Here is a 26,645-nt window from a genome sequence, read left to right as displayed (position 1 = left end):
CAGTCTGAGAAATCTCAAACTGTTATTTTGATATTTAAAAACTTTGCTACTTGTAGGACTAGAAGGAGTTTTCTGCAGCACATTTTGTCATGGTCTTCAACTTCTTCGTCCTATAACAACAACATTAGTGAAAATCAGCATGCTAAACATATTCTATCATTTCCATTCCCCAAAAACAATTGAGAGACACTTCAGGCAGACTTGAAAGATGTCATGAGGAACGATGGGTTGATATTCGTCTTTCTGCTGGGGTTTACAGTACATTGGCAACAGATGGATTTCTGCTCCTCGCCTGTTTTCTGAGGCTGTGAGGACGCTGACTTGCCGCTGACAGGCCGACCACCTCACACCCTATGATTAGGGATCAGTACTGCCTGAGGGCAGGACACAGCCTGCAAATAGCATCTGCTTCCTGCAAACAGATCCTCACATCTCCAAAACATGTGCCTAAAAAATGGCGACCAGATATGATAGCTGCTGATTGTGCAGCCTTTGGGGGAATAGATATTTACTGCATTAGATTCTAATTCACGTACATTACAATACAGTACATTGGAGGGAATGCATTTTGTATTTGCAGGATAGAATAGTGCTATTTCTGAATACTAAAAATGTGTATCAGGACAATGTGCTTTTTGTGCATCCTTGTTGTGTGTATTTGCCTCAGTTTAGAATAAGGAAAGTGGTCTTGGCCTACCTCTTGTACACATAGAGCATAAAAGGGCTCTTTCTTGACCTTTATGGGTTGTAGTTGAAGCTTTTCACTTAGAAAACTGTCCAGTGGATTGTTTTGCAGAAGGCAGATTGGCTGTGTGCGCTGGGTATCTTAGATCACATTACACCACCACAGAGTCTTCTGGTTGGTGTACCTCTGACTGAATAAAACCTCTGAGGTGTTTGCGTCTCCTAAAGAATTTTGAATACTTGTACATAGCAAGGCTATGTAAACATCCTCCACCTTCACCTGTCAGACACGGCAACTTCCCTGCAAATGAATGTATGTTTATGTTGATGGCGTCCTGGGGAGAGTGTGTGGGTGTACGTGCATACCTACATTTCTGTGTAGGTGCTGTCAGGTTTAGGTGAATAATCTGGTTGAGCCGGTTTCCTACTGTCAGCGTCTGTCAACCTAACAGATTTCCCAGCAACCCTTCTCCTTGCAAATGACAGATCCCCCCAAGGCACTTAAACTTTCATCACCTCTTGTCAGTCTGTTGCCCGCAGTATTCCCGAGAGAATCTCCAACCTGCCCCGTCAGTTCTCAGCTGATCCAGGGACAAATTTGAGGTCTTACTTTAGACATTCATTGTTTGAAAATCTCCTTTGTCATGCTCAACTTTGTAATCAAGGTGCATAAAACCTCTCGCCCCTATTAGTCTTTATGACAGTCAGATTGGCTAATAATCCCCTTCGGAGTAGGCTTTAGCAATACTACATCAACCCTCTGTTCATTGACCTCGATGTGATTTGAACACGCATCTTCTCATCTGACACTACTGACACTACCATTGCGGAGAGGGTCTTGATTTGTCCAGATCTCTTTGCTGAAAGCTGTGGATGTAAATAGCATGAAAAGCACATTGTTTTGTCCTTTGGAAACAAAACAGGTTCTCCAAATGGGAGACGTTTGGTTTCTGCATTGGCCAGGAATCGATTTGAAAAATACACTGCTGTGGCTTGTGTCTGGGAGCTCAGAGGTAAACACACACCATCCCACTTGAACTCCCTCTGCTGTATCCACCTAGCACTGTTTACACTGGGTCTCTTCATCTTCACAAACAGACTGGTTTGGAATCTGCCATAATTTCCCTCTCCAACCCTGTACTCCCACCACCCGGTGATGCCCATATACCCTGAAGTTAAGGTGAAACAGCCGTTTTCCCTCCTCAGTGGCTCTCCTCTCACACCAAGCCTTCAACTCTGGTTGTCCTAAAGAGAGATTGATGGGCTCTCCTCCATCACTCACTGACTGAGAACAGCCTCGGTGAAAGTACTGGGTGGAGGGCCGGGCAGTGGCGCGCATTTTGCCTTTGTTCATTGCAGTTTGTGTGTTTGTGTCGGCTCATGGCACATCATAGCGAGAAGGAGAAAACAGAGCACAGTACTGACTCTGCTGTCACCACGGGGGAATGGTGAAAAGTCAAAGTGTCCATGTCCCTCACACTTGTAGCTCTGAGCTGGTTGGATTCGACCGCTGCAGGTTATTTTCAGCTCAGCGGCATCCTGTCTTCATGCACAGCCAAAGAGAATGAAATGTATTGAGGTTGCTTTGTATTACAGTTTTGTTTCAAGCATCAGCAGGTTCTGAAATTACCTAGACTAGATGTGTGTGTGTGTGCACATGCACGTGTGTGAAAATTTCTACTCTCTCTGGCGTAATTGTGTCCCTAATTCACTCGTCGATAAACACTGAGCTCATTAGATTTAACCTTGCAGCACAGCCTCCGGTGCTTTCTCTCAACATCCTTTTTTATTCTCTCTCAACCTCCTTCCCCTCTCATCACCTCCCTTTCTTGTCTTCCCCCTTTCTTCTATCCTCCTTTTACACCCTCCCCCTTGTTTCCTGTATTTTTTTCACCCCTCCTGCTTCTATATTATGTTTGCTTCTTCTTCTCTCTCTCTCTCTCTCTCTCTCTCTCTCTCTCTCTCTCTCTCTCTCTCTCTCTATCATCCTTTCTTTCTCTATTACCGTCTTTAAAAGTATCTCTTTTTCTTTCGGCTCACAGTCAAAAAGTCCATCCATTGAGAGGTGTTTGCGTACACACAATTCACTCATTACCTGATTATACATTTCATTTAAATGTTGAGAAGACATCGGAGACATTTGGTAAGATATTTGGAAGTATAAAAGCGAAGAGCTTGATGGTGGCCATTGTGCAATACATTTTGAGGTTTTAAAGGTTGCATGGTTAGTCCATTAGCTAACAGGAGAAAGTAGCAAAGAGAAGTAGTAGTTAGTACTAATAGAGAGAAGTAGTAGTAGTAAGACTTTCAGGAACAGGGGCATAACAGTCGCAGCCTGGACACATGACATACTCAATATTGTCCCCCTGTCTCACTTCCTAAACTTGATATTTCCCAGCTGGTGCCCCTGTGGCGACATGATGAAACCCACATGAGCCACAGTATTTCTGTGCTTCACCGAAGTGAACTGTTCTCATGCAAACCCTCTTTTGAGTGCACATCTTGAATGGCACTGCTTCTCACTTCACAGACGCCTCATTAGCTGTGGGTGGGTACCGGGAAAGTTAAATATAAAAGTTATTATGTTTGGAAGACTCAGTTGCCATTAGAATGGCAAGATGGGGGAAATTGGAAAATTACAAAGTAGAAACACAAGGAAGACACATTGTGTTTTCCAGGTAGGATTTCCCTCTTTCTGACACTTTTTATCCAAGTGGATTAATGGTGACTGGAATTATTATATTATTATATGTCTTGGATGATAAACAGACTCTGTGGCAGTGATTTGTGGGTATAAGTTACGCAGCTCTAAAGAGGAGACAGCAAACGTGTGTCTGTGTCACTGTTCTTGTATGCTGGAGACAAATAATACCTCCAGTTTTCTAACTATGCAGAGGGAATGGGGTACCAGTGTCCCTCAATCATAATACTCTCATACTGACTTTAATAATGCCGTATTCCAGCATTTAGTCACAATTGCACAGGGTCCAAAAATAGTGACATTAATGCAGGAAGTGACACGATGCAAACAAACGCACGTCTGCACACTAGCAGGCTGCCAACAGTGTGTCTCTGACAGCCTTTGACTTTGGATGCTGCTCATGCTGCCAAGCTTCAAGACAGTGAGCAGAGAAGCAGCCGAGTGGCTAAGTGGCCATGTGTGTTTCTTCCTAACGCTGCTCTCAGAGCTGACACACCAGGATACAGGAGCAGATTGCATTCGTTTGGACTAAAAAAAACTGTCATTTTAGATTAATGACAGAATTACTCATGATTCCTGAAAAAAGATGTCGTAACTCTGAGATGATTATCGCACAATTCTTAATGATCGCAATACATCTTGACGATGTGTGCATGTCAAGTTGCACTTCCTAACATCTCAAACCAAGACTGAAGGGAAACTGGATTGAATTCAGTGACTGTGTCACATTGGCCCTTATCTCCATCCAGATGATTGAGATTCGAATGTCTGCATTCAAACATAATCACATCAGAATTATGAGGTATGCTCGGATAGCACAAATCCAATCTGTCCAGCCACCTGTGAATCATTTGCTGGATGTTAATCTGCCTGTTTCATGGGCTGTGATCATGATGCATTCCCATAGGACCCTCCTACTGTCTCTGCTGAGGGGTTAGCACTGCTTCACATGCAAACATGTAAAGCAGTGCGCAGAAGTGCTTCATGAGTGCATGTGCTCAGCAGACCGGTGTCTGGATTAATAAGAGATTCAAATGCACTGCCAAATGTTTGAAAAGGAAAAGCCTATAGACATTATCATACCACAGTAGTCAACACTATCTATTCGTGAATAGTTTAGCCACTGCTCTGTGATACTTACACAATAAATGCTCAAGCAACATTAATCCTGGTCAAAAGAACCCCAGGGAGAAGTGATTAGACATGAAAATCCCCGGTGAATGCTTGGATCTTAAACAAATTCATCTTGATAAACGTCATCTTTTTATCTGTCTTTGGATGACGCGTCACTTTGGCCATCTTTCAAATTCTCGAACAAACAAGAACTAATCCCATCGGCACTTGGAGGCTTAATGGAGGTGCTGATGAGTCTTCTGTCAGCACAGCAATTAGAGAACTAAACAAACAAATAGTCGAGACATCTCAGAAAGAGGCTATGTTGGTGAAGTATGAGTTTGAGCAGGTTGTTCAGTTTTCTTCGGGTGAGGCTCTTTCCAGATGGAATAAAGGGGGCTTAGTCGTGTTAGAAGCCTGGTGGGCAGCTTTGATCTTTGGAGGCTTTGCTCCGTTGCACTCACCTCGGCATGATTTGAACATACAGCCTTTTGATGTGCAGTCAGAGATTCTAACGCTGCATCACATCTCTCTTTCTTGTCTCTGCCAGTTTTACCTAAGATTGTACATAAAGCAGATAGTTTGTCTCATTATCCCCTCGCACACACAGCCTGTTCAAGCCCTTATTCTGCCTCGCTGTTCTGTATTAAAGGTACACACACGGATTGGGGTGGACAAAGTTGTTATGTCGTCAAGCCGGCAGCGGAGGTATAGTACTAGAGCCAAGTTGATGTGTGGACACTACAGGACTACACTCACACACACACACACACACACACACACACACACTAGACGCCAATGCTGTTGTGTTGAACGTCACGCCTCTTTTGCTCCCCGGATGCTGGCATGCTCTCTAAAAGCACACACTTAAGGCAACAGTAAAAAAGCAAAGGTGGCTAAACGGTGGATCTTCTTCACTTCTTTATGGCGGAATGAAAGGGGCCGCATCTCCTCCAGTGAAAGCTTCAGGTCGTCATCCATCTGCCTGTGTGTTTGTTTGATAGTGAAACATGAATTTGGCTGAAATCCAGGAGACATAATGCTCTCGGCCAAACGTTGATTACATATTAATGTTCATCCTGATCTGGATATTTTCACCTTTCTAGATTTGAATGTGCTGGAGAGCAGCTCTGACATCCCTTACTTTAGTTGTTGACATGATGTTTGTTACAAAATCAAACCCAGAAGTAAAGCTGTAGCCTAAACAAATTTAAAGTGTTTATAAATGGCAGCTTTGCACAGTTTAGTGGAGTTTACCAGAGTTTTTTTGCTCAACATAATTGAGGTAATTCCCTGTATTGCCTTCAGTGCATGTTTGGTTTAGTGAACTGAAGGTGTACACGATAGTGATGTGGCTTAATTTCATTTCCCCATCGTTGTTTAAACAGAATACAACTTACAGATATGACCTGGTGTGTTGCTGCACTTATTCCCTTTTCCTCCCCTACTTTACTCTCTCCATCTGAATGACTAAACACACTATAATAAGAAGTTACTTTCTCACTTTTAAAATGATTCTCCAGCTCTGTCTATGATCGGTGTGCTTGCTTTCCTCCGGGGACTAGACAGGTTTTCGCTCTTTTTAAATGTCAGAGTAAGAGGTCTTCATTGTCCTGTTAATTACAGTTCTCTGTTGTGTGGAAGCTGAGCTGATGTCGAACAGCTTCTCAAATGACACGACGTGGTCCGCTCAGAAGAGAACAAATGGAAGTCAGGCGACTGAAGTGGGCCACTGCTGTACAGTACTGGATATATATATATATATACGATGCATCATGCATGCAATATCTATCTTCTGCATTGGTTCTAAAAACAGTAGACACAGATCCTCCAGAGGCGTATTACTGTAAATAGAGCTGTTACATCCAGACTATTGGAAAAGGATCGTCCTCACACGCACAGTGCGTCTAATTCCACTTTACTTTGTCAGTTCTTGTCCAAGCAATCAGTTTTTATCACCTGCTGATGGATGTTAGCTGGTGATCCTCTGTTTGAGGATTGTCAAGACATCGGGAAACACAAACAACTCCTTCCACGTGCAGACACACATCTGGCCTGTCTTCGCTTTGTCTTTCGATTGCTGTCTTCAGCATTGTTTTCATTTCATGTGTTTTTGAGTCCATCACTGTACCGTAACCCTCTGTTTCATATGTCAGTGTTTGTGGATCTTGGATCTCTCCTCAGCCTCTTCCCTTTGACTGTCTGTGTCTGCGTGTCCTTTTTTACATTGGAAACTCTTGGAAAAAAAGGTTTATTATCTTTACACAAAGATGGTGATGATAACAACAGGCTTCGATATTCTACACAGTGTCTCTGGAATGTATCGAGTCCAGTTTGGAAAAAGGAAGCTTTGTCACAAAAACATTCAGACCTTGTGGCGCAATGGTAGCGCGTCTGACTCCAGATCAGAAGGTTGCGTGTTCAAATCATGTCAGGGTCAGTAGTTTTCAACACATTTAGGAAATATACAAAATAAGCTGTTACCCTGGTGTACGAGGTAAAGCTGGTCGCATGGAGTTGTGGGTAATGTGCTTGATCTCCTTGTAAACCGACCTTTGCTGACATGCATAGTGCTACTGAGCTACTGAGCTGCATAAATAGAGACCGACATCCAGCAATCCTGTGCTGTTTAGTCTGGAAATATATTTCTTTGTCTAGTGTCACATGACGTCGGACACTGAACGTGGACATATGAGCAGCTTTGGTTGTAGGATGTACCAGCTGTGTATGAAAGTGGCCTTAGAGTATACAGTATATGCGGCATTAGAGAACTGCGTGAGCTAGTTTTGTGCTCAGCAGTTGCAGTGCAGATGTGGCGAGCACTGTCTCGACATGTAAGACCAACCCGTTGCCACTCCCTCTTGCTGGCCTTTACACTCCTGGGTTCCCAATGTCTGCTCTACATACTGTATGTTGTTCTTGAGCCTACTGGGAATTGCACACACACACACACACACTCTCTCTCAATGCACTGCTCCTCCCTCCTTCCTCTTGTGTGAAGTGTGGGGTGTGTGTACTGCTCTGGTGTAAAGTGTGTAAGAGGGTTTCATGGTCGCGCTCTGTTGCTTCTTCACAAACCATGACCAGCTCCCTCCTCAGTACACGTCAGGGTTTCTTGAATGGACATGATCTGTGAGGTCACATTACACAGTCGCCAACCTGAATCACCAATCTAGCCACTTTATATTCGTTAATATTTAGACATCCAAAGTGACAGTAAATGTCCATATTAGGGTGAATACCTGAGTACACTGAGTACCCATAGTATAGATCGTAGATCCTCAACGTTAACCTGTGCGTCTAAACAATGAGTCAGTTGGATGAACGTCCTTACTCTACACGTTGACAGCGCGAGCTGCCTCACTTCCTGACTGACTGAAATTCACTCTTGTTTGCTGTATGTGTGGATTGGAGTTGCAGTTTGACGGTTTGGCAGCATGAGTATTGACATTCAGTTCCTATTTATACAGTAGACAATAAGCAGTACATAATGATGTTTGTTCCACATTTAGATCCCAGGCACCTCCTCCCCCTACACACAGACACACACACACACACACACACACACACACACACACACACACACACACACACACACACACACACACACAAATAAATGAAAACTCTCTTCTGACCTCTCTCTGTGTTCCACATCTGCAGTGTGTCTCGGGACGTCTCCAGTGTGGCTTGTCTCTGTTTTTGGTGACTCACCCCGTGCTCTGTGTTTCTCTTGGTCCCATCTGTGCTTATGAAATAATAATAAACCAAAGTGTGCCGAAATTGTGCCGGCTGACGCTTCCATCAGTAGACGAGGAGTCTCGCAGCGCTCTCAACATGTTTTTTCTGAACTTGCAGGGACTACACCGCCTGCCGGTGACATTAGCATCATTTTGTAGCCGATAGACATTGAGTAGAAGCTATCAAGCTAAGTTGTCTCCGCTTTGCTGTGTTGAATATTACAGGGATTTATTCTGTCGCTCAGTTATTGTTATTGTCGGTGTGGCTCTTTTGTATATGAAATGCTCAGAGTAACAATAACTTCAAAGTGGAACAACTAAATGAGAAGATTCATTCATTGTTCTCTTCTTGCTGTTTTGATAGTGTCAGTACACTCATAGTGTTGCACAATGGCATGTCTGCACTTTTAATTAAGGCTAAACATTTAAAGTATTTCAAGAAAATGACACACTGGCAATGAATGATGGATCATTTTTAAGTTTCTTTAGATTCTGTCAAAGGTTCCTGACATTATCAGTCGTACAATAACACTCAGATATGTGACATCTGCACCAAACCTGACTGTTCCTCTTCCCAGTCCAAGGCCGAGCAGATGGCCTGGATGGGACGCCTCCTTCAGGGTCTGAGAGTGAAACCTCCTTTCAGTAACACGACACCCTCACCCTCCGTTTCTGTGGGTTGATTTGTGATAAGCATTGGAAACAGACTTTATCAACTCCTTCAGAAAACATCCCTTTCTCTTAAGCTCAGGGTCAACTAAAGACTAGATTTAGCATTATCATTACAAAGTCATTTATAGCACATTTGTATACCATATGATGTCCTTCAAGCCACGGGGTACATTCATATTATTTTATCATATTTCATTCTTTTTTTTTTAGCTTTAGCATTCACTCTTATAATTGCATATAATTAGACATTACTTTCTCTTTAGTGCGCCCCAGTTGCCAAATCATGCACGTTACCTTGCTTGTCCAATATTCTCGGAAGTCTTTGATGCCCAAGACAGTAAATGGGTCTATGCATGTGTGTGTATGCTTGCGTGTGCGTGTGCGTGTGTGTGTGTGTAAAGCCCTCCCGCTGTTGCTAACGACCACTTGTCTCAAATGGAATAAAACTGGCTGGCTGCCCAAACAAGCTACCTCTTCAGCCTCTCCAGTCACATTGCCAATAAACATGCAAATAAAAATGTGACTTGAAGTCAACATGCTAGCTGCTGGCCAAGCTTAAGCACAGACTTTGAGCTGTCTACAGTTCATAGTCCAGGCCTCATTAATCTATATATATATATTTTTACTGTCTGAAAAAAATTGAATGTATTAAGTAATGCATGTATATGGCTTCTGCTTATCTATGTTGCCAGAAGTTCCCTAACATGGTTATTTTAGGACCTTTAGGAAGATATGTTTTTAGAACTTGCTTTTAAAAATCCACTAACTGATGTTAGTCCCTCCTGCCTCTTAGTCCCTGGGACATCCTGTCTGAATGTTTACTCTTAAATTGGCTTAATGATGTATCATTATGAAACTACTCAATGAGATCCTCGTGTGATAATGTCTCTTTTAATTTGTTAGCGAAACCTTCATCGCAGCGGCAGTTGCAGCTCACGCTGAGCCATGAGGCAGTATGTCTGGCCTGTGCGGACACACACACACACACACACACACACGAGAGCAGTCCAACCTGTTTTTTTATCCAGACCAGATGCTCAGCTTTCCACATTGTACTTATCATGTGATGTGTGCAGTTGTAGTCCTGGAGAAACAAGGTTTAGGGACTACAAATCTCCTGTACAAACAGCAGACCACTCAGCAGGGAAAACACAGAGGTTGATCCAAGCATACGCCTCATCCTCAAAACCGTGTGCCATTTGTCTGAAGAATGGCCGAGCCTTTGACTTCTCGTACCAGAAGGATATTTCCTCTGGCTCTCTGCCCTCCACAGCAGCATGAGACTCCAGAGACTTGATGGTAGTCTCTGCTCTGGCTCAGTGAGTGTATGTGTGTAGGTGTGGCAGATATTTGCAGGGTCTCCCGTGTTAAGAGGCTGCAGGATTTGGCTCGCTGTTTGACAGGCTGACCTGTATTACCAGCTTGATCCCTTCGCTAACCTCTCTGGCACTAATACTCGCTTGGTGCACATGTGGGGAAATGTTAACTGTTGGCCAAAGGAAACATACACATACAGTATATCTCTCTGAGCTTTTCATATGTGCCTGCGCTACAAAACCCCATCCATCTTACAAAGGCATTCATTTTGTAGTAGCCTCTCTCTTTAAAATGATGTTCCTCAGTACAAATGAACATTTGTGCCAGATGTTGTGGGAAGCTTTAGCTTGTTTCCATTCGACAAAGTAGTTGGGGATAATAATTCATGATTAGTTCTTTTGGGCTTTCTGAGCACTTTGTTCAGTCTAAATGCAACCTAAACCACATGCTGCACATTCAACTGAATGCTTGCACGAGCTGAATGATTCATCGTGAAGTGCGTTGTTTATTGGAACAGTGACAATGAGTGAATGGAAGTTGGAGACTTTTTGTAAATATGTATCTGGCCCATTTTTTGATAGCAGCATGCCAATATTGTCGACGTACCAAGGCTGTCCTGGATGGTCTCTTTGTGGTTACAAAACTGTATTGAGTGCAGTCCAGCCACTAGTTCACTGTGCTTTATCTCTCAAACAATAGATGTTGAGTCTGCAGTATTGTGTCTTTGCATCATGCTGTAAACTATGAACGTGCTCTATGATAACATGCTGTACTCCAGTGTGTGCAGAGCTGCATGTACGTATGTGTGTAGCGAGGTGTCGTATTTCCCTCAGTGTTGTACTCTGCAGGTTGCTTTGTGCAGGCAGGGCATCAATAATGCAGAGACCCTGGAGGTGACTTTGTCTCAGAGGAATACCGGCGGAAGGCTTCCCTCGGTGTACCCGCCCATTACTATCTGCACACAGACAGACCGGACTTAGCCCACAGTTTGGGACTGCCATTATCCACTTGGAAGCAACTGTTACGCCCTGAAGGGACAATCTGTCTGTTATAGTGAGCTAAAGCAAACCTGGTGAATTACATTCAACTGGATAATCTACCATTGTCTCACCACAGACAGAAGCTTGTCTCAACCCTCAACGTCTGATGTCAATCAGCCAACTTGTCTGCGAGGTCAATTAGAAGTAGCTATTTATGAATGAACAGCGTCAGCTCCACAGGGACATCTTAACCATAGCAGAGCTGCCTAAACTCCTCGTCCAGTATTTGTTTGCATGACACCATAAATCCACAGAGGAAGATACACAAAGAAGGACATTAACATTATTTGAGGCTTTTGTTTGCCTGTCATCAACTGCACATTCTTCAACTGCTGTTTCTTTTGAAGTGTGTGTGTGTGTATCATATACATACTTCAGCCCTGATCACATATGTTCTTAATAATCATTAATTATTCAGTTTTTTCTGTTAAAGAAACAAACATTGTAAAAACATTGTTTTTGTTTCACATGCAGGCGTAGAACATGTACGCTGCTACTGTCCTCTATCTTCTATTTTGAATTTGTTTTGCGTTCTGCAGTGAATGTTCTGGCACAGATAATCTCGGGAGTTGTGTGTGTGTGTGTGTGTGTGTGTGTGCGTACGTGTGTTCATGCACAAGAGAGGCAGAAAGCGTTTGTGACACTAGTGTTTATGACTCACTGGGGAGAACATACACTCTATAATTCACAGCTGTTATTGTGCTGCAGAGTGCAAACTGAAAGTGGGAGGTTGAGAGGTTGAACTCCTCCTGTGATGACTCACAGGAGGTCTGGTCTCCCAAAGGTCAGAGTTTAATAGTGGGGCCTGAACTCTGGAGACTGTGCAGTCCTCTCTAAATGACTTGAGATTTTTCCAACAATAACTGCCCAAACCCAAAACTTAGCTCTTAGATTTCTACACTGTGAGTGGAAATAGAAGTAGTTTAATATTATAATATAAAATACTTGTACACAGTGTTTGGATTAAATAAAGCCTGCAGGTTTTAGCCCTCAGTTTCAATGGCAGGGAACATCACTTTGACTGTTCCGGGCTCGATCTCCAAAAACGTAGAAAGTGACGCTAAAACTTTTTTCAGCACTTTGACTTCTACTGACATATCAACTGCTTCTATTGTTTAAATTGACACCTCAACATCAGGGTGTTGTGGTCAGAGCCACCAGTGTGATAGGCTTATGGCTCTGGTTTTCCTGCATCTTGGGGCACCGATGGGTGCAAGGACACAAGGCCACTAGAGGCAGTGCTGGTACTTGGCCTTTGGGGCTAAGACCACCAGTAGGGTGGGGTATGTGGTGCTGATGGAGACAGAGCTAGACTTGGAGGCACCCCCGCTGACTACCATAGCCACACCTCAGGCATGGCCTGCTGCTGTTGGTTATCTGTACCAGAACTGTTACGGTTTTGCGCCAGATGTTATAGTTATCATATCTCTCCCACTTTCTCTGCTTACAGAGCAGAGCTTGTTGATACCATCCTTAGAACATCACGTCTCTCGTGTAAACTGCTGCCAGTGGTTTGCCAAGTTTCAACACGCCGCCTGTTTTCTCTCTTTGCGGGATCTTCTCCAAATGCTTAACATTCCCCTAATGACAAATACATCTGTCATCTTTGCTAACATCAACTTCATTAACTCGCGTAGCGCACAAATTCCACTTCCCAAGATTAAGCTTGTGACCTGCTGGATTGTTGCCAGCAGCAGCAAGATTGTTCAGCCCTTAAAAGCTCCTGACCTCGACGTGATTTGAACACGCAACCTTCTGATCTGGAGTCAGACGCGCTACCGTTGCGCCACGAGGTCATCCTGCAGCCCTGGACATTTGAGAAGTAGATCTAGCTGCTAATATTCGCTCCTGTGGGAATTGGAACACTTGCAGGAGCTCACGCAAGCAATCATAAAACACACACGGGCACATGTGCTCTCTCTCTCGCTCACACACACACACACACTTTCTCACACCCTCCTCCCTCCCCCACTTTCCTCCAGGGCACCAGTCTTTGTGTGGTCTTCGACAGGAACAAGCAACCCACTCTGGTATAAAGACAGATAATGGGGTGAAGAGAGCTATTGTCTGAGCTTATGTCGCAAGTGTGTGTGTGTGTGTGTGTGTGTGTCACAGAGAACAACCACCTCACTGTGTTCCCTCACCTTCTACAGTGGATCAGTTTAGAGGATACCTGATCGGACTAGTCGGGTGGTGTGTCTCTCATGCAATGTATGAATGGATGAATAACGCTGACTCGTGACTCAACAGGTCACTGGGGCAGGAGCTAAATCACCCGGCAGTCAATACACATCCTGCATATCTGCTCGTATCTGCTTTGCCCAAACACAAAACGTCTTTTAGCCTGCAGATCTGTTCAGGGCCAACACAGCAGGGATTATTCTGTGACTGCATGTAAAGCCACCATGTTTGTTTTTCTGTACGTTCAATGATCCTCTGTGGCATTTGCGACATTCTGCCAAACAGATCTTCCATTTTCACACTCACGCGACGAGCCGTTCTTGCACACTGTTTTGATAACATGAACAGCTGTATCTTCATAGGAGGTCTTACTAATACTTACAAGAATACAAGTGTTACAAGTATGTGTGTGTGTGTGTGTGTGTGTGTGTATGTGTGTGTGTGTGTGTGTGTGTGTGTGTGTGTGTGTGTGTGGTATCTTCACCAAAGCATTCAGAGCTGACCCCTAAAACACAAAATCCAAACCAATCCCAGCCTGGGATGAATTCTCTGCTAACACTGTCATGATGAAGAGGCCTTGAACTGATGGTTCTTAGCTGGAGTCAAAGCACCACAGACTTGGCTCCCAAACAGACATTCTAACCAAGTCAGATCCAAACAGTCAACGTCGAATGCTTTCCTTCCGCCCAGAGTGCATTTCTGGGATTAAGTTCTGTGGCTGAGCTTCTGTCAGAGACATATTTGTTCCTCATAATCCATCCGAGGAACAAGTCTGCATGAGGACCATGCCAAACGGACATGGGGCATGTCAACCCAGTTTAATGCTGAAGGTCACTTTGTGGTTTATAATGACTTGGTATATGTTTTGTGTCTTTCTTCCTCTGGATTGTCTGTAGTATGTTACATAGAGTGGTGGTATTGCAGTGTAGTTTTTGAAATGCTTCACTCTTCTTTCAGCGGACATGGGAAGTAAATCATTCTCTTTGCTTCTGATGCCGTGTCTTGTCGTTTGGTAGTGCCCCTGATGAACTTGCCCCCCCCCCCCCCCACTAATAACCTCAGAAGGAAGGAAAATACCACACAGTTATTCCCCTCATGATTTGGACCATTTTGCCCGGTGAACCGCATCGGAGTTGAGTACAACAGAGCCGTGCATGAAGGCATTTAACCACAGGCCCGAAGACGGCTCAGTTCGGCAGGAGAAGAGACAGAGGGAAGGAAATAGAGTGAGACCAGACGAGTGAGGAAGGAGGAAGGACACTCACTGAGCTGAATGGTTACTCGTTAGCCTCCTGTCTGATGGAGGAGAGAGAACCAATGGATATATTTTCAACTTTTTATTTCTGAATATCAAACATCCAAACCACACGTCTTTCTTCTTCAACGATATTCTGTTCACAGTATTTACAGACTAACAGTCACGCTATGAAGCTGCTTCACATTCCTCCAAAAACGATACTGCTCTATAAAGGTTAAACGCAGTAACTCTGTTTGAGAAGACTTGAATCTGTTTTATCATCATGAAAATATAAAAAAACAGCCAGACTCCCTCTAAAGCTAGCAGAGTTAGCTTAGCAGAGTACCAATATAAGCTTTTGACTCGAGTGTAGTTTTCATTTGAAAACAAATGTGTTATATTAATTCCAATATGAATGTTAGAAGCCCACAGACAGACAGTGACCCAGCATAACAGACATTTTATTTCTATAAGGATTAAAAAGAATCAAAACAGATAGATATTACGTGTATGGCAATCATTTTTCCGTGTGAAATTTGCCAGCCATCGTGCAAACCTTCTACCATTATCTTCCTACCTCACTGCCTCTGTCGTTAATACTCTCTGCCTATGAAGGGCAGCACAGCATGCTAATGAGACTTTACATGAGCAGGTGTGTAAACATGCTGGGGCAATGCTGTGAAAAGTATAGTTATGTTCTGCATACAGTATGTAAATGTGTCTTTATAGGATGCATGGACATGTTCACACTTCTCAAACTATATATATGACCTGCACCTACCTACTGGCCACTATCTGATGCAGCATTAAGTGAGAAGAATGGGACAAGACTGTGATCACTATAAAGCACAAACTAATAGAAACATTCAGCCTTTCATCATCATTTGAGAAAAGCAGTTATTGATCTTTCATAAAGGTCACATTGGACTTTGTATGATGTACTGAGTTGATGCAGGACTTAATCTGCACTGCATGCTGTTCCTGAAGGCATTACGTATGCATGAATGATATTCATATGCTGACGCAAAAAAAAAAGAAGGGTGACAGTTTTTGAACTGCATAGGAGCGTTACCACCGCCTACGCAGGGAATGTGACCATAAGAAGTGATGAATGTGTCACCTCCTGGTGTGCCTGTATCACAGTTATTCTCCCTTTACACTCCTGGAGGAAGGCATGAGGCGTGTGCTTCCTTTGCAGGCCGTCCAGCAGGAGATACAAATATTTCATAACCGCTATCATGATGTCAATCCATAACCATGTCAGAGCCCCTGTGTGCCAGCTGACCGGATCATTATTTTGAGCCATGTGGTGATTGGATCACAGCTGATTCCTAATGAGACACAAGCTGCTAATTCCTTTGGCCCGGCAACGCTAACATGTTGTGTGGCTTCAAATCCTTTTAGTCTTTATGGTGCAAATAAAGCTAATCTTATCCCAGAGCTAATACTCTCTTTTTTTCTTGTTCTTCCAGGACCCCAGCTACTGGGTCCAGGTCCACAGGTTGGAACATGGAGATGGAGGCATTTTGGACCTGGATGACATGCTGTGCGATGTGGTGGACGACAAAGATAGGGTGAGTCAAAGTGTGTGTGTGTGTGTGTGTGTGGGACTGAGAGAAAAGGGGAGTCTGCGTTTGCATATTTTTATTCATTTGTTTATTTCCCCAAACTGTCACGTCCTGTTTCGCCACCTCTTTTCATTGCCATGCAGCTTTTTACCTCATTTGCTTCGTGTCTGCACTCTTTGGCAGCACAACAGAGAGCTCCAATGACATGTGCTTATGATTACACCTTTTTACGCCCTCATCGTTACTAAAACATTACAGAACACTTGCACATCACCAGGTTCCCTGTTTGATCATTTCCACCTACGTTGCTTTCCTACATGAAGGGTTTAAGGATACAGTGTAGTGGTCTGTGTTACATTCAAGGCTCCTCTTTGATGTGTGTGTATGTGTGTGTGTGTGAGGTTTTTTGTATTACTATATTTTGCAGTATAAGGGCGTGTGAGGAAAAAAATCTCATAGGCAGCATGATATCACCGCACCCCCAAGACCAGCTGTAAATGATTACCCACAATCCCACTGCATCCTTCCCACGGGAGCAGTGGTGACTACACCTGAGTCACTAGCTGTTTGTGGCCAGTTAGTGAGCTACAACCCGTCTTTGTGCCTCTGTCAGCGGCAAATAGTTTGACTGGTTTTCAACCAGTTCACTTAGCTGATCCTGGTGCTGGTGTGATGACATGAATGATTCATCATGGCTCAAAGCCAACAGGGCCATCACAACGTCTTCCTCTAAATGGTGATGAAACAAGTGAGATTCAATTGAAAGTGTTATCTTTGATTCCTATCCGTCAGCAGGTTTCTCAGGATATCTGAGCCACCTTTATCCTGTGAAATCTGAAAACACACACTGTGTTTTTGTGCTGCAGTTTCATGTTGGAAAAAATACATTTTCCCACATTTGCTGTCGAAGGTTTTCAAGTCCAGTGAGCTGTCAACTCTGATCTCAGATCTGAACAAGTTGGTCTGTTTGACGCGCAGGTGCTTTTCGGTTTTTGTGTGTGTGCATCTGTCGAGAAACCGCGTATGAGTGAGAGAGTATGTGTGCATGTGTATCTACACACCGTATAATGGATACGTGGTAGGTGCCATGGTTACACATCAGGTGGGATCAGTGGTGAAAGCAGCTGTTTTGCACCTGGCGGTCTAAAGCACTATTTTCTCCTCTCCTCCATCCATCTGCTGTGGTCCTTTACAGACAATACACAAAGAAAGAATTCAGTTGTAAGTTACACTCAACTAAATTGAAGACTACTTGGCACATATATATTCTCTCCTTTTCATTATCTTCCATTTGTCCCCATGCTGTGAATAACTGCTCCCCCTGGTGGCTGTGTGGGCTCCTTACATCCCACGGGTGACCGAATATTACATTTCATCAACAGAACTTTAGCCTAACAATTAACAAGCACAATATGAGCAGATCTTTTTGATTATTTATATATATTTGTATGTCGCTTTGCTCAGTAATAGTGATATTGTACGGGTTATGTTCCAGCTGTGGAGTTTGCTCTGTACCTGTATCATACTGTCAATCATACCAACGTCAGTCAGGCTAACACAGCTAGTCACCAGACTGACATAATGTAGTAGAACTGTGTTGGTAGTTGCTGTAAATGACTCGGAGTACTTCACGCCAGTGGAAAAAGCCCTGTGTCTGTGTTTCTGTGTGTACACACACATGATTTCTATCCCGGTGTGTGTGAGTGGGTGTTTGCTTCTTTGTGTGTTGTTAGAAGTAAATCCAGTCCGTCCAGTTCTTCCTATTAGCTACTGCCTCTGTCCCTGTTTTACTCTACATACAGGCAGGAACAGAGTTACCCAGACCTTTGAATTTAACCCATTAATGACAATGCAGCTCCTATTATTATGGGTGCAGTACTCAGCCTACTACTACTACTACTACTACTGCTTGATTTGACCTGGAATTGGCTGTGTGTTTTTAGACAATGTTTTAGTTTATTTATTTATTTTGGTACTTTTTGTGTTAGTGTGTGACCTCCATTTAATTGTCAGTGTGACAGCGTTGGACCCGGTGGTAACACTTTAAACCACATTCGGGGTGTCAGTGGAGTTAAAGTTGAACATAAAAGAGAGAATCCATTTAGCCATAATAAGATAGCTGTTCACCGGAGGTATAGTCATTTGGAGGGACTATCAGCACCGCATCAGTCGTATTCAAAGTGGAAAGATGTATGTTTACATTTCTTGCTGCAGCTTCCTGTAGTGTGGTGTAACTGATGAGACGAAAACCAATGACCCTGACGTGATTTGAACACGCAACCTTCTGATCTGGAGTCAGACGCGCTACCGTTGCGCCACAAGGCCCTGCAACTGCTTGTCACTTCTAACCTTTATTGACAATACATGGTTGACATTGCAGACCTGTTCTAGCTCTTTGCAGCTTCCTGCCTTTCCTCCTGCCTGCTGTGGGCCACATTTGTAAAGTCCAGACAGGACTCGGGGCCCCCTGAAAAACAGCAAATCTACACACTTAACAAACACAATTATGTCGCGTCAATGTCAGCTAGGCAGCTGCAGATAAGCAGCACATGCCATACCCTTCTCTTGAACCAGTCAGGTTGGTCAGCAGTTAGTTTGATTGTATTTCAGATGAACCAACAGCTAAAATAATATTGCAGCTGTTTGTAAAATCAATTTCACCCGCTTCTAGTCATACATCAGACTGTAGTACTCATGACCATATGTTCACTGACTGCTGCTGATGTTTTTCATGTAAATGCATGGTTTCACGTCTACCCTTGTAAACAGCAGAGGGGAGTTCATGTAGAAACTACTGTCGTCACTCTGCTAGTTTCGGTGACTCTACCGTTGGGAGCATCCAGGCCTTGTGTGTGTGTGTGTGTGTGTGAGAGAGAGTGAGCTGTCTGATGTTCATGCTGTGACTCATATGCAGTCATAGAGCTGCATGCTGCAGCCTGTCTGTCTCTGCTCGATAGACCTTCACACTGATGATATAACTTCCATGTCACATGCACCAGCAATATGAGAGTGTGTTTACACATCTGCTTACTTTTAGTTTTGGTTTTGTGTTGCGTAAATGTCCCCCCCTTGCTGTTTCAAGTGAAGTTGAGCTCAATGACCACACTTATTTCCTTATAAAGATAATGCTACTGAAATGATGAGGTTTGTTGGCGACATATTTTGCTCAGATCATAGAGGTTATGGAAAGGAAATAGTTTCTCTGAGCTGGCTGAAAAGCTTGATTTAGACCTTTTGAATGTCATGTCCACGGTGTCCTAACACTACCTGTACTGTACTTGTAACTAGTGACTCATGTGTTTGAGTAATTGTCGATATGTTTGTTGGAAGTTGCCACATTAGCGTTCTGGTGCTCTACTGCCACCAGTTGGACAGAAGTGTGAAGTGTTATGCAGAAGAGGAGCACTTCTTCTTTTTTAATCAAGGCCAGTTGATTATAAAAAAAAATATTTTGCGTGACTATTTTAATCTAGATCTGTAGGGAGTGGTCTTTAACCAGTTCTGAGAGCCACAGTGCTTTCTATTCTATACACATGTGTCTCTATGTGTCCTCTTGTCTTTGCTGTACAAGGATGGACTCAGGATGTCTGACTCCAGATCACCAGCTAGTGTGTTCAAATAATGTCAGGGTCAAAGCTTTTCACGTACAGTGGATGTAAAAACGCTTCTTATATGGTCTGTGGTGGTGCATTGCAGACAGCAGCACACTGTGTGAATAGCAGCAACTCTTCAGTTCACACATTGAATGAAATATATAAATATTAGGGTTTGGGATAACTGTAAAAACACTAGCTACATTCTAGGAGTACTGGAGTGATATCAGAGAAGATACTCACAACATCAAGTACAATAAACTTCACAGAATAAGTCCACTCAGAATTTCAAACAAGAATCCCAATTATACAGTTGAACCTCAGTGTGTATTTTTTTTATCCACGTGAAGCAAATACCCAGAAATCTACAACTGTCTGTCAGAGGGAAGGAGAGACTGTGGTTTCATGTGTGTGTGTGTGTGTTTATTTAAGGGCAGCTTTAAACAAACTGCTGATAATTTCAAACAAGACTCATCAGCAGGAGTGAATGAGCCTCTAGCCAAATGACACGAGCTCATCCAGTCAGTCAAGGGTGTCGAGGAAGGAGGTGCAAACTTTCATCGAGCTCAAGAGCCTCAGGTTAGACTTTTGAAAATTCATTCGGTGTAAAAAAAAGACCTCTGATGGCCATGAAATGGCTGTGATACAGACACTTCATCCGTTCACCAGATGGCAATGTGGCAATTAAAATGACTCCTGGTTCGGAGATGGCCTTAGGAAAGAACTCCACAATATGGGTCTGCTGAAATGAGTTTATAAAGAAATGAAATGGGTGTGATATGGCTAATTACATCGAATTAGATTCAACTTTAATGGTCGTTACAGGCAAATTGGGCCATCGCATTAGCATTTAAAATGGTGTATAAAACTTCAAAACTGTTGTTGTCGCACAAGACAAACTCATTGTCTGACACAGAAGCCAACTCGATTCTCGTAATCAAGTCCTTTGAGCGATTTTGAGTTTCAGACTAATTTGTTAACAAGTAATGTGTTTATATTTGAACAGTGTGAATGCACCCAGTTCAGAGAGGAGAACATGCACAACATGCAAAACTCTGATATTTTTGATCAAGAGAAATTTAAAATTCAATTCAGTCGTAAACCTTAAATACCAAATTACATCGCAGAACAACGGTTGAGCATGTCTGCTTGTGATGACATCATAGCCTATAGAAGTGATGAGGAATGAGGATTTTGTTTTAACACTATCACAGATGTGACAGTAATGCACAGTGTTCAATGTGAGCAGTCTCTCCTGTCTGATGTGTTGTGGTTGTGGCTGCCCACCCATTCCTCTTCATAAACGGCAGTTTTGTCTCCCCCCCTCTCTCTTCAAACATCATGTGATTTGAGGTGTTCGTAGTCTGGATGGAGAGAGGAAGCCAGCCTGTCCTCTGGGTTCAGTGAGTGTGGGTGGGGTCGGGGGGGGGGGGTTATCCTCAGGGGCGATTAACGGAAAAAGCTCGTTAAAGCAGAAGTACCTGAGTCAGCGGTTCAGTTCAGCGTGTTGTACAGCAGGTGTAGAGGCGTAGAGCTGCTGCAGCTTGACAGACGTTGCAGTGACACTTGTGAACCACAGAGAGGCACTCAAGCCCGGTTAAAGCATGTCTACAGTGTGCACACCGTCTGCTGCACAGAAGGTTTTGTTTTTGTGGATTGGATACAGCCTCAGAGTAACACACATGGCTTTCTAAACAGAAAAACATAAATGCCAGAAATCCGTAGGAAGTAAAGAAAGGAAAAGAGAAAATCTAATTGAACCTAACTGAACTCTCCATATCTGACCGCGTCCCCTTATTTGCGCTAATGCGGCCTGTTTATAATGAGTACCGCATCCATGGCTCCTGTGGTTTAGCTCCTTGGACAATTGGCATTTCCTTGGCCCCCGAAGTTGGCATTGCCATGGCAACAGCGGTCGGGTGCCAATTGGGCACCTGTGCTGGGTCGAGATCAAGCCGTGAGTGAAATTAGCCAAGGCTAAAGCAGGGTCCCAGCAGCTGCCCCCTGGTACCGGAACACTGCCGGGGGAAATCAAAGACTAATTACTCTGTTTGTCTGTGCTGTGTGTGTGTGTGTGTGTGTGTGTGTGTGTGTGTGTGTGTAGGTGTGTTTCTGCACTTGTGTTTCTATGTGTTTGGGAGTGAGTGTAGCCTCTTTTGGCTTAGATAGAAGGCCATTGTGTCTGGTTGGCTGTCTCATCTCTCAGACGCAGTAATGCATTCACCTCACACATGGTGAACTCAGTATTTAGTCCATATTTGTTGTGCATCTTACCAACTTAGTGCGATTCATTGTCTCGTGCAGTGGCTGCTGAACACTTTAATGGATCCACGGAGCCCCGTGTGATTTTTTGCAGTGGTATGATAAAGGTTTAGGAAGCAACCCCCTTCCCCTCAGGCAGAACGATGCAGGATCTGCAGGTGGAATACATGCAGGGGTGCACGAGGCTGTGACACTTTCTCTAGTTTCCTGTCAGCCACCGGCACTTGCTTCTTTCCACAAACAAATCCCTTTAGACTGACACACATCCTCACTCTGACACTCCGATGCAGGCAAACATATGGTTGTGTACTTGAACTTTGAAAGCTGCTACTGCTGACTCACACTCATGTTTGAACTTCTCCTCGCCAGAACGCGTAAACGTCGTCACCCAGCATGGAGACAATAAGAAAGAACACTCCCACTTGTATGTTCACCTCTAAGAACACACACATCCCATCCGTACACACCCTCCTTGCAGCCAGCTGTAATTAGCCCAGGACCAGAGTCAGCTCTGCATCCTGAAAGACCCAGTGCGGTAGCGGAATTTTATTCTCACCTCCGCTGCTCTGCTCAGAGGCTCGTGGGCGGAAGCAAGCAGTTTTTCCATTTCATTTTCCTCCGGGGCTTTGGATTTATTGTCTGTTGTTGCTTGTTTATTAGGTTCTTAGCTTTTGAACTTCACTTACTCGGGGAAGATTTGTTGAGTACTGTTGTTCTTTTTCAGCAACTCCCTCTTTCCCACTTATGCAGTTATAATCCCTCACAGTGGGGAGATGCCTCTGTGCTTTTTCTATTGGACGCTGAACCACAGGCCTCTACTGTTAGCAAACGCGGCAGTCTTTTTGAGTGCAGGGTAAAAAAATTACATGTAATGGCTATATATATATATACTGTATATATAGATGCTCGTACTGTTTTCAATTTAGTAATGCTATGGAACCTGGAAAATCATTTGTATCAAACTAATGGAAGTATCACAGCACAGGTTGTTCTATGAAGTGAGATATATTGCATAAAATGATCTACAATATCTCATAATACTGTGTACGTCATTCGACCAATGTGATGAAACAGTGTGTACCACAGTCCTTTTTAAAACACACACGGCAGCATGAGCACACATGGAGTGTCCAATATTTTGAACAAGTGGAAGAGGGCTGACCATTTCAGAGTTCAAATGTCCGTAAAGAGTATCGCAGTTCTGACGGCAGAGTATTAATATCATAATGCACAAATGTGAGCATGTGCATTGTGCTCTGTGGTTAGTATACTATAGCCGGTCTGACCTCTAACGATGTGGAACAAAGATCACCTGGCGGTCTTGAACATGACAGCCATGCTGAACCCGCTGACACAGACCTGCTGAGCCACATGCATGGATAACATTGGTCCATTCTTATTGACAGAACTACCGCCTCAGCTGTATAGCGTATGCAGTACGACATACACTACCCCTGTGCCTGGGGTAACAACAATAATACTCCATATTGCAGAGCAGCAGGCTCCTCCATCTTCTGCGGTTGTTTTCTGTAAAAAAACGGGTGAAATCAGGTCATGTCTTTCAGCTCGGAGGCAACCCAGCTAGTCACGTAGGTGACAGCTCCCTTACAGGAAGAGATTTCTGCCGTTGCGCCAAATTGTTCCTGACATGGCGTCTACTCGCCTGAATACTGTCTGGACATGCCGGGGCGTTTAAACCGAGCTGTGGGTAGGCAGCGCCGAAACAAGAAAGAAAAGTTGAGGGACCCACACAGACAATAAAAAGCACACATTTACACACCTCTGTAGAAAAACAATCATGCACGTACCCAACACACCCACCCACAGACACGCAGACATAGCCTACTCTACCCCTCTTCTACTGTGCACGTGCGTGTGTCATGCAGGAGGACGTTTGTCCCGGTTGACAGCTGTCAGGCCTGCTTTGGTTCCAGTGTCTGGATATTTTGCCATACAAGCCTATTATCTGCAGCGGTGAATTCCTGTGGAGGGGCCCGGGATTGCCCCAGGGAGGCGATTTGGGTCAGCCGCCATGAGACAGTCCCTAAACTGAGGTGACAGATACAGGGCCCCCCCCCCCCGACTGGGACCCCGTTGCCCTCCCAAAGACCCCCGGAGGGGTGTACCGAGGAGCACTAAGCTAACAAAGGACTCGTTTTCCTCCATCATCCTTGTGTAGTGAGCGCTGCGCCCACAAGGCCCACTGGCATCAGACACAGATCCAGGCGTAGAGGCATTGTCCTGGTTTCCACTTTTTGCCATTTTATCCCTATTGTGTGGCTGCAGTGAGTTTCAAAGAAACCTCTCTTTTCCACCTCGCCTCATGGGGGCAACAGTGCATTCTCCATGCGGCCCTCCAGTGGGGTCGTCCGCTGGGAAATTACTAAAACAAAGTCACAGCCAGTTCAACAGCAGCTGCAATCTGAAGCAGGAAACTTCAATCTACCATCAATTGCTTATTATTTTTGAATATAGACCTATTTCTCCCTCACCCCGCTGCCTCTCAGCTCCTTGTTAAACCAAGCGAGTGTCTCTTCTGCATGACAAGTATCCCTCTGTAGCCTTTGTCTCTAGAGTCTCCAGACCATGAGCGGCTGTTTTTAACACTTGACTACTTCTCTCAGAACCATATATAATTACCCTCACAGAGCCAAAGTCACCCCAAGGTTAGGTCTGAAAATTGGCTCTCAAATAGACATTTGGAAGGCAGAGGTCTGTTTTAGACTGGGTTGGTTTATTACAGGCAAGTTTCATTTCAGCTTTGGGGTGGATGCACAATAAGCAGGGGATTTAGAGCGTCAAACACTTCATTTCTTGCATTCTGATGGTTTTTTTATGTGTCAATTTAAAGGAGCTGTATTTAAAATGCTGAACATTGATGTATCAGCAAACAGCTGTTATCTTTGTGAAGATATAGTGGAGTGATGTCCACCCGAGCAGAGGTTGAAGTGTGTTGTGTGTGTTGTTATCTGAGCTTCGGTGCTGTAACGGAAGCGTAGCGGCCATCCTCCAGAGCTCTGTCTGTTAGCGTAGTCAGCAGCGTTACACGCTATTTTCATGTCATTGACTTTTATTGGGGGGACAAATGCACCTGCATTGTGGGGATCCCCCCAGTACTGTATATATATTATAATCTAGGCCTTGATTACAGGGGATATCCACCAGGCTAGTTAGCATTTTGAATGGTGTGTTGGTTTAAATAAAGCTGTGAGTTTGGTGCAGGGGTTAATAGCTGAAGGATTTGGTTAAAGCACCTCTGCGTACACATGAGCACACAACTTGAACCAACACACTCACATGCACATACTTATATGAACTAAAAACAAGGAAGAAAGTAAAAACAAAGACAGAAAGAAGCAAAGAAAAAGAGAAAATAGAAGAACAACGAACACACATCCATCCAAAGGAAAGGAGGAAGCAATGCAGGACGGAGAGTAGAAACCCAGTTCGAGTGGAGAGCGGGCATTGCCTCACACTACGCTGAGTGTGGCGTTTAGCGGCTGGCGCTCTACCGAGCTGAAGTTGACACTGGCACAGGGAGGGAGGGAGGTGGTGCCAGGGCCCGGGAAGCTAAGCCTGGCTCGGAGAGCTTTAGACGGGCATATTGTAGCAGACAGAGGGCCGAATCCTCTGTAACACCACGGCTGTGTGCGCTCATCGCCTCTCTCCTCGTGAGAAAAGGCCAAAGACCTTTTCAGATTATGTCCTGCTCTGCTAAAATACTGGAGGCTTACAGACATGCTGAAGTGCTGGCTGCTTCCCTCATGCACAGCTGCTGGTCGGGCCAGGACTTACCTTATTGTCAAAAGGTCTTTAAAATAGCAAATAATTGACGGTTGAAGCTTTTCTTAAATTTGTGATTAAATTTACACAAAAATGCTTTATATATATGATGAAAAATAGTTTCCACATATCTCCCCTAACACTTATTGAAATAGTATTTGTCTCTGTCTTTATTATGCAAAATGACTGTGCCTCCATGTTTTTGATGTCTTCTGCACTAAAGGGGAAGAATACTAAGAGCAGTGTGTATTACAGAGGGTATCTGTAGGCCAGTGGGCCAGTGTGAGAGAGTGTGTCTTTGTGTTCAGCCATGGTTTTATCCACAAGGGATTTTTAGTTAAAATTGTCATAAGACGCCCTCCACCACCACTTCCTCCTTCCTTTGTGTTCAGAAAAAAAAAAATCTCATTCATCACATGCAGGGAGTGTGTATGTGCGTGTACAGTACGTGTAGAATCTTGAGAGTCCCTGCATGAATGCCTTATGTCTCCTCTACAACAGATGTGCCACAGCCTAGGGCCCCTCGGTTGTAGCTCGTTATGGGAACGCGTGTGTGTGCGTGTGTGTGCGTGCGTGCGTGTGTGTGTGTGCGTGCGTGTGCGGGAAGACTGCGTGCTATTCCCATTCGGAAGTCAGCAGGGAGTTTGTCTATAAAAGGCACGAATAATAGGCACCCATTTATCTCTGAAGACACTCATCCATCAGCGTATACACACACACACACACACACACACACACACACACACACACACACACA

General features: G+C 44.1%; 1 protein-coding gene and 3 non-coding genes across 6 annotated transcripts in view; 2 read left to right on the top strand and 2 right to left on the bottom strand.

The window, feature by feature from the left end:
- Positions 1 to 26,645, top strand: part of LOC116397197 (partitioning defective 3 homolog) — a 314,996-nt gene that overhangs the window by 14,037 nt on the left and 274,314 nt on the right. For all 3 annotated transcript variants that reach the window (XR_004213660.1, XM_031872427.1, XM_031872426.1), the window contains exon 2: positions 16,155 to 16,256. Coding sequence is in view for 2 of the 3 variants with exons in the window: in XM_031872427.1 (XP_031728287.1) it covers positions 16,155 to 16,256 (102 nt within the window). In the remaining variant the exon portion in view is untranslated. The remainder of the gene's footprint in view (positions 1 to 16,154; positions 16,257 to 26,645) is intronic.
- Positions 6,867 to 6,938, top strand: trnaw-cca (transfer RNA tryptophan (anticodon CCA)). Its single transcript has one exon. It is a non-coding gene; the product is annotated as a tRNA-Trp (tRNA).
- On the bottom strand, positions 12,989 to 13,060 carry trnaw-cca (transfer RNA tryptophan (anticodon CCA)). Its single transcript has one exon. It is a non-coding gene; the product is annotated as a tRNA-Trp (tRNA).
- On the bottom strand, positions 18,504 to 18,575 carry trnaw-cca (transfer RNA tryptophan (anticodon CCA)). Its single transcript has one exon. It is a non-coding gene; the product is annotated as a tRNA-Trp (tRNA).

Source organism: Anarrhichthys ocellatus, unplaced genomic scaffold (genome assembly GCF_004355925.1).
Source record: "Anarrhichthys ocellatus isolate YVR2014 unplaced genomic scaffold, GSC_Weel_1.0 scaffold63, whole genome shotgun sequence".
Lineage (NCBI taxonomy): Eukaryota > Metazoa > Chordata > Actinopteri > Perciformes > Anarhichadidae > Anarrhichthys > Anarrhichthys ocellatus.
The sequence above is the reverse complement of the archived record's forward strand: the minus strand, read 5'-3'. Positions and strand labels throughout refer to the sequence as shown.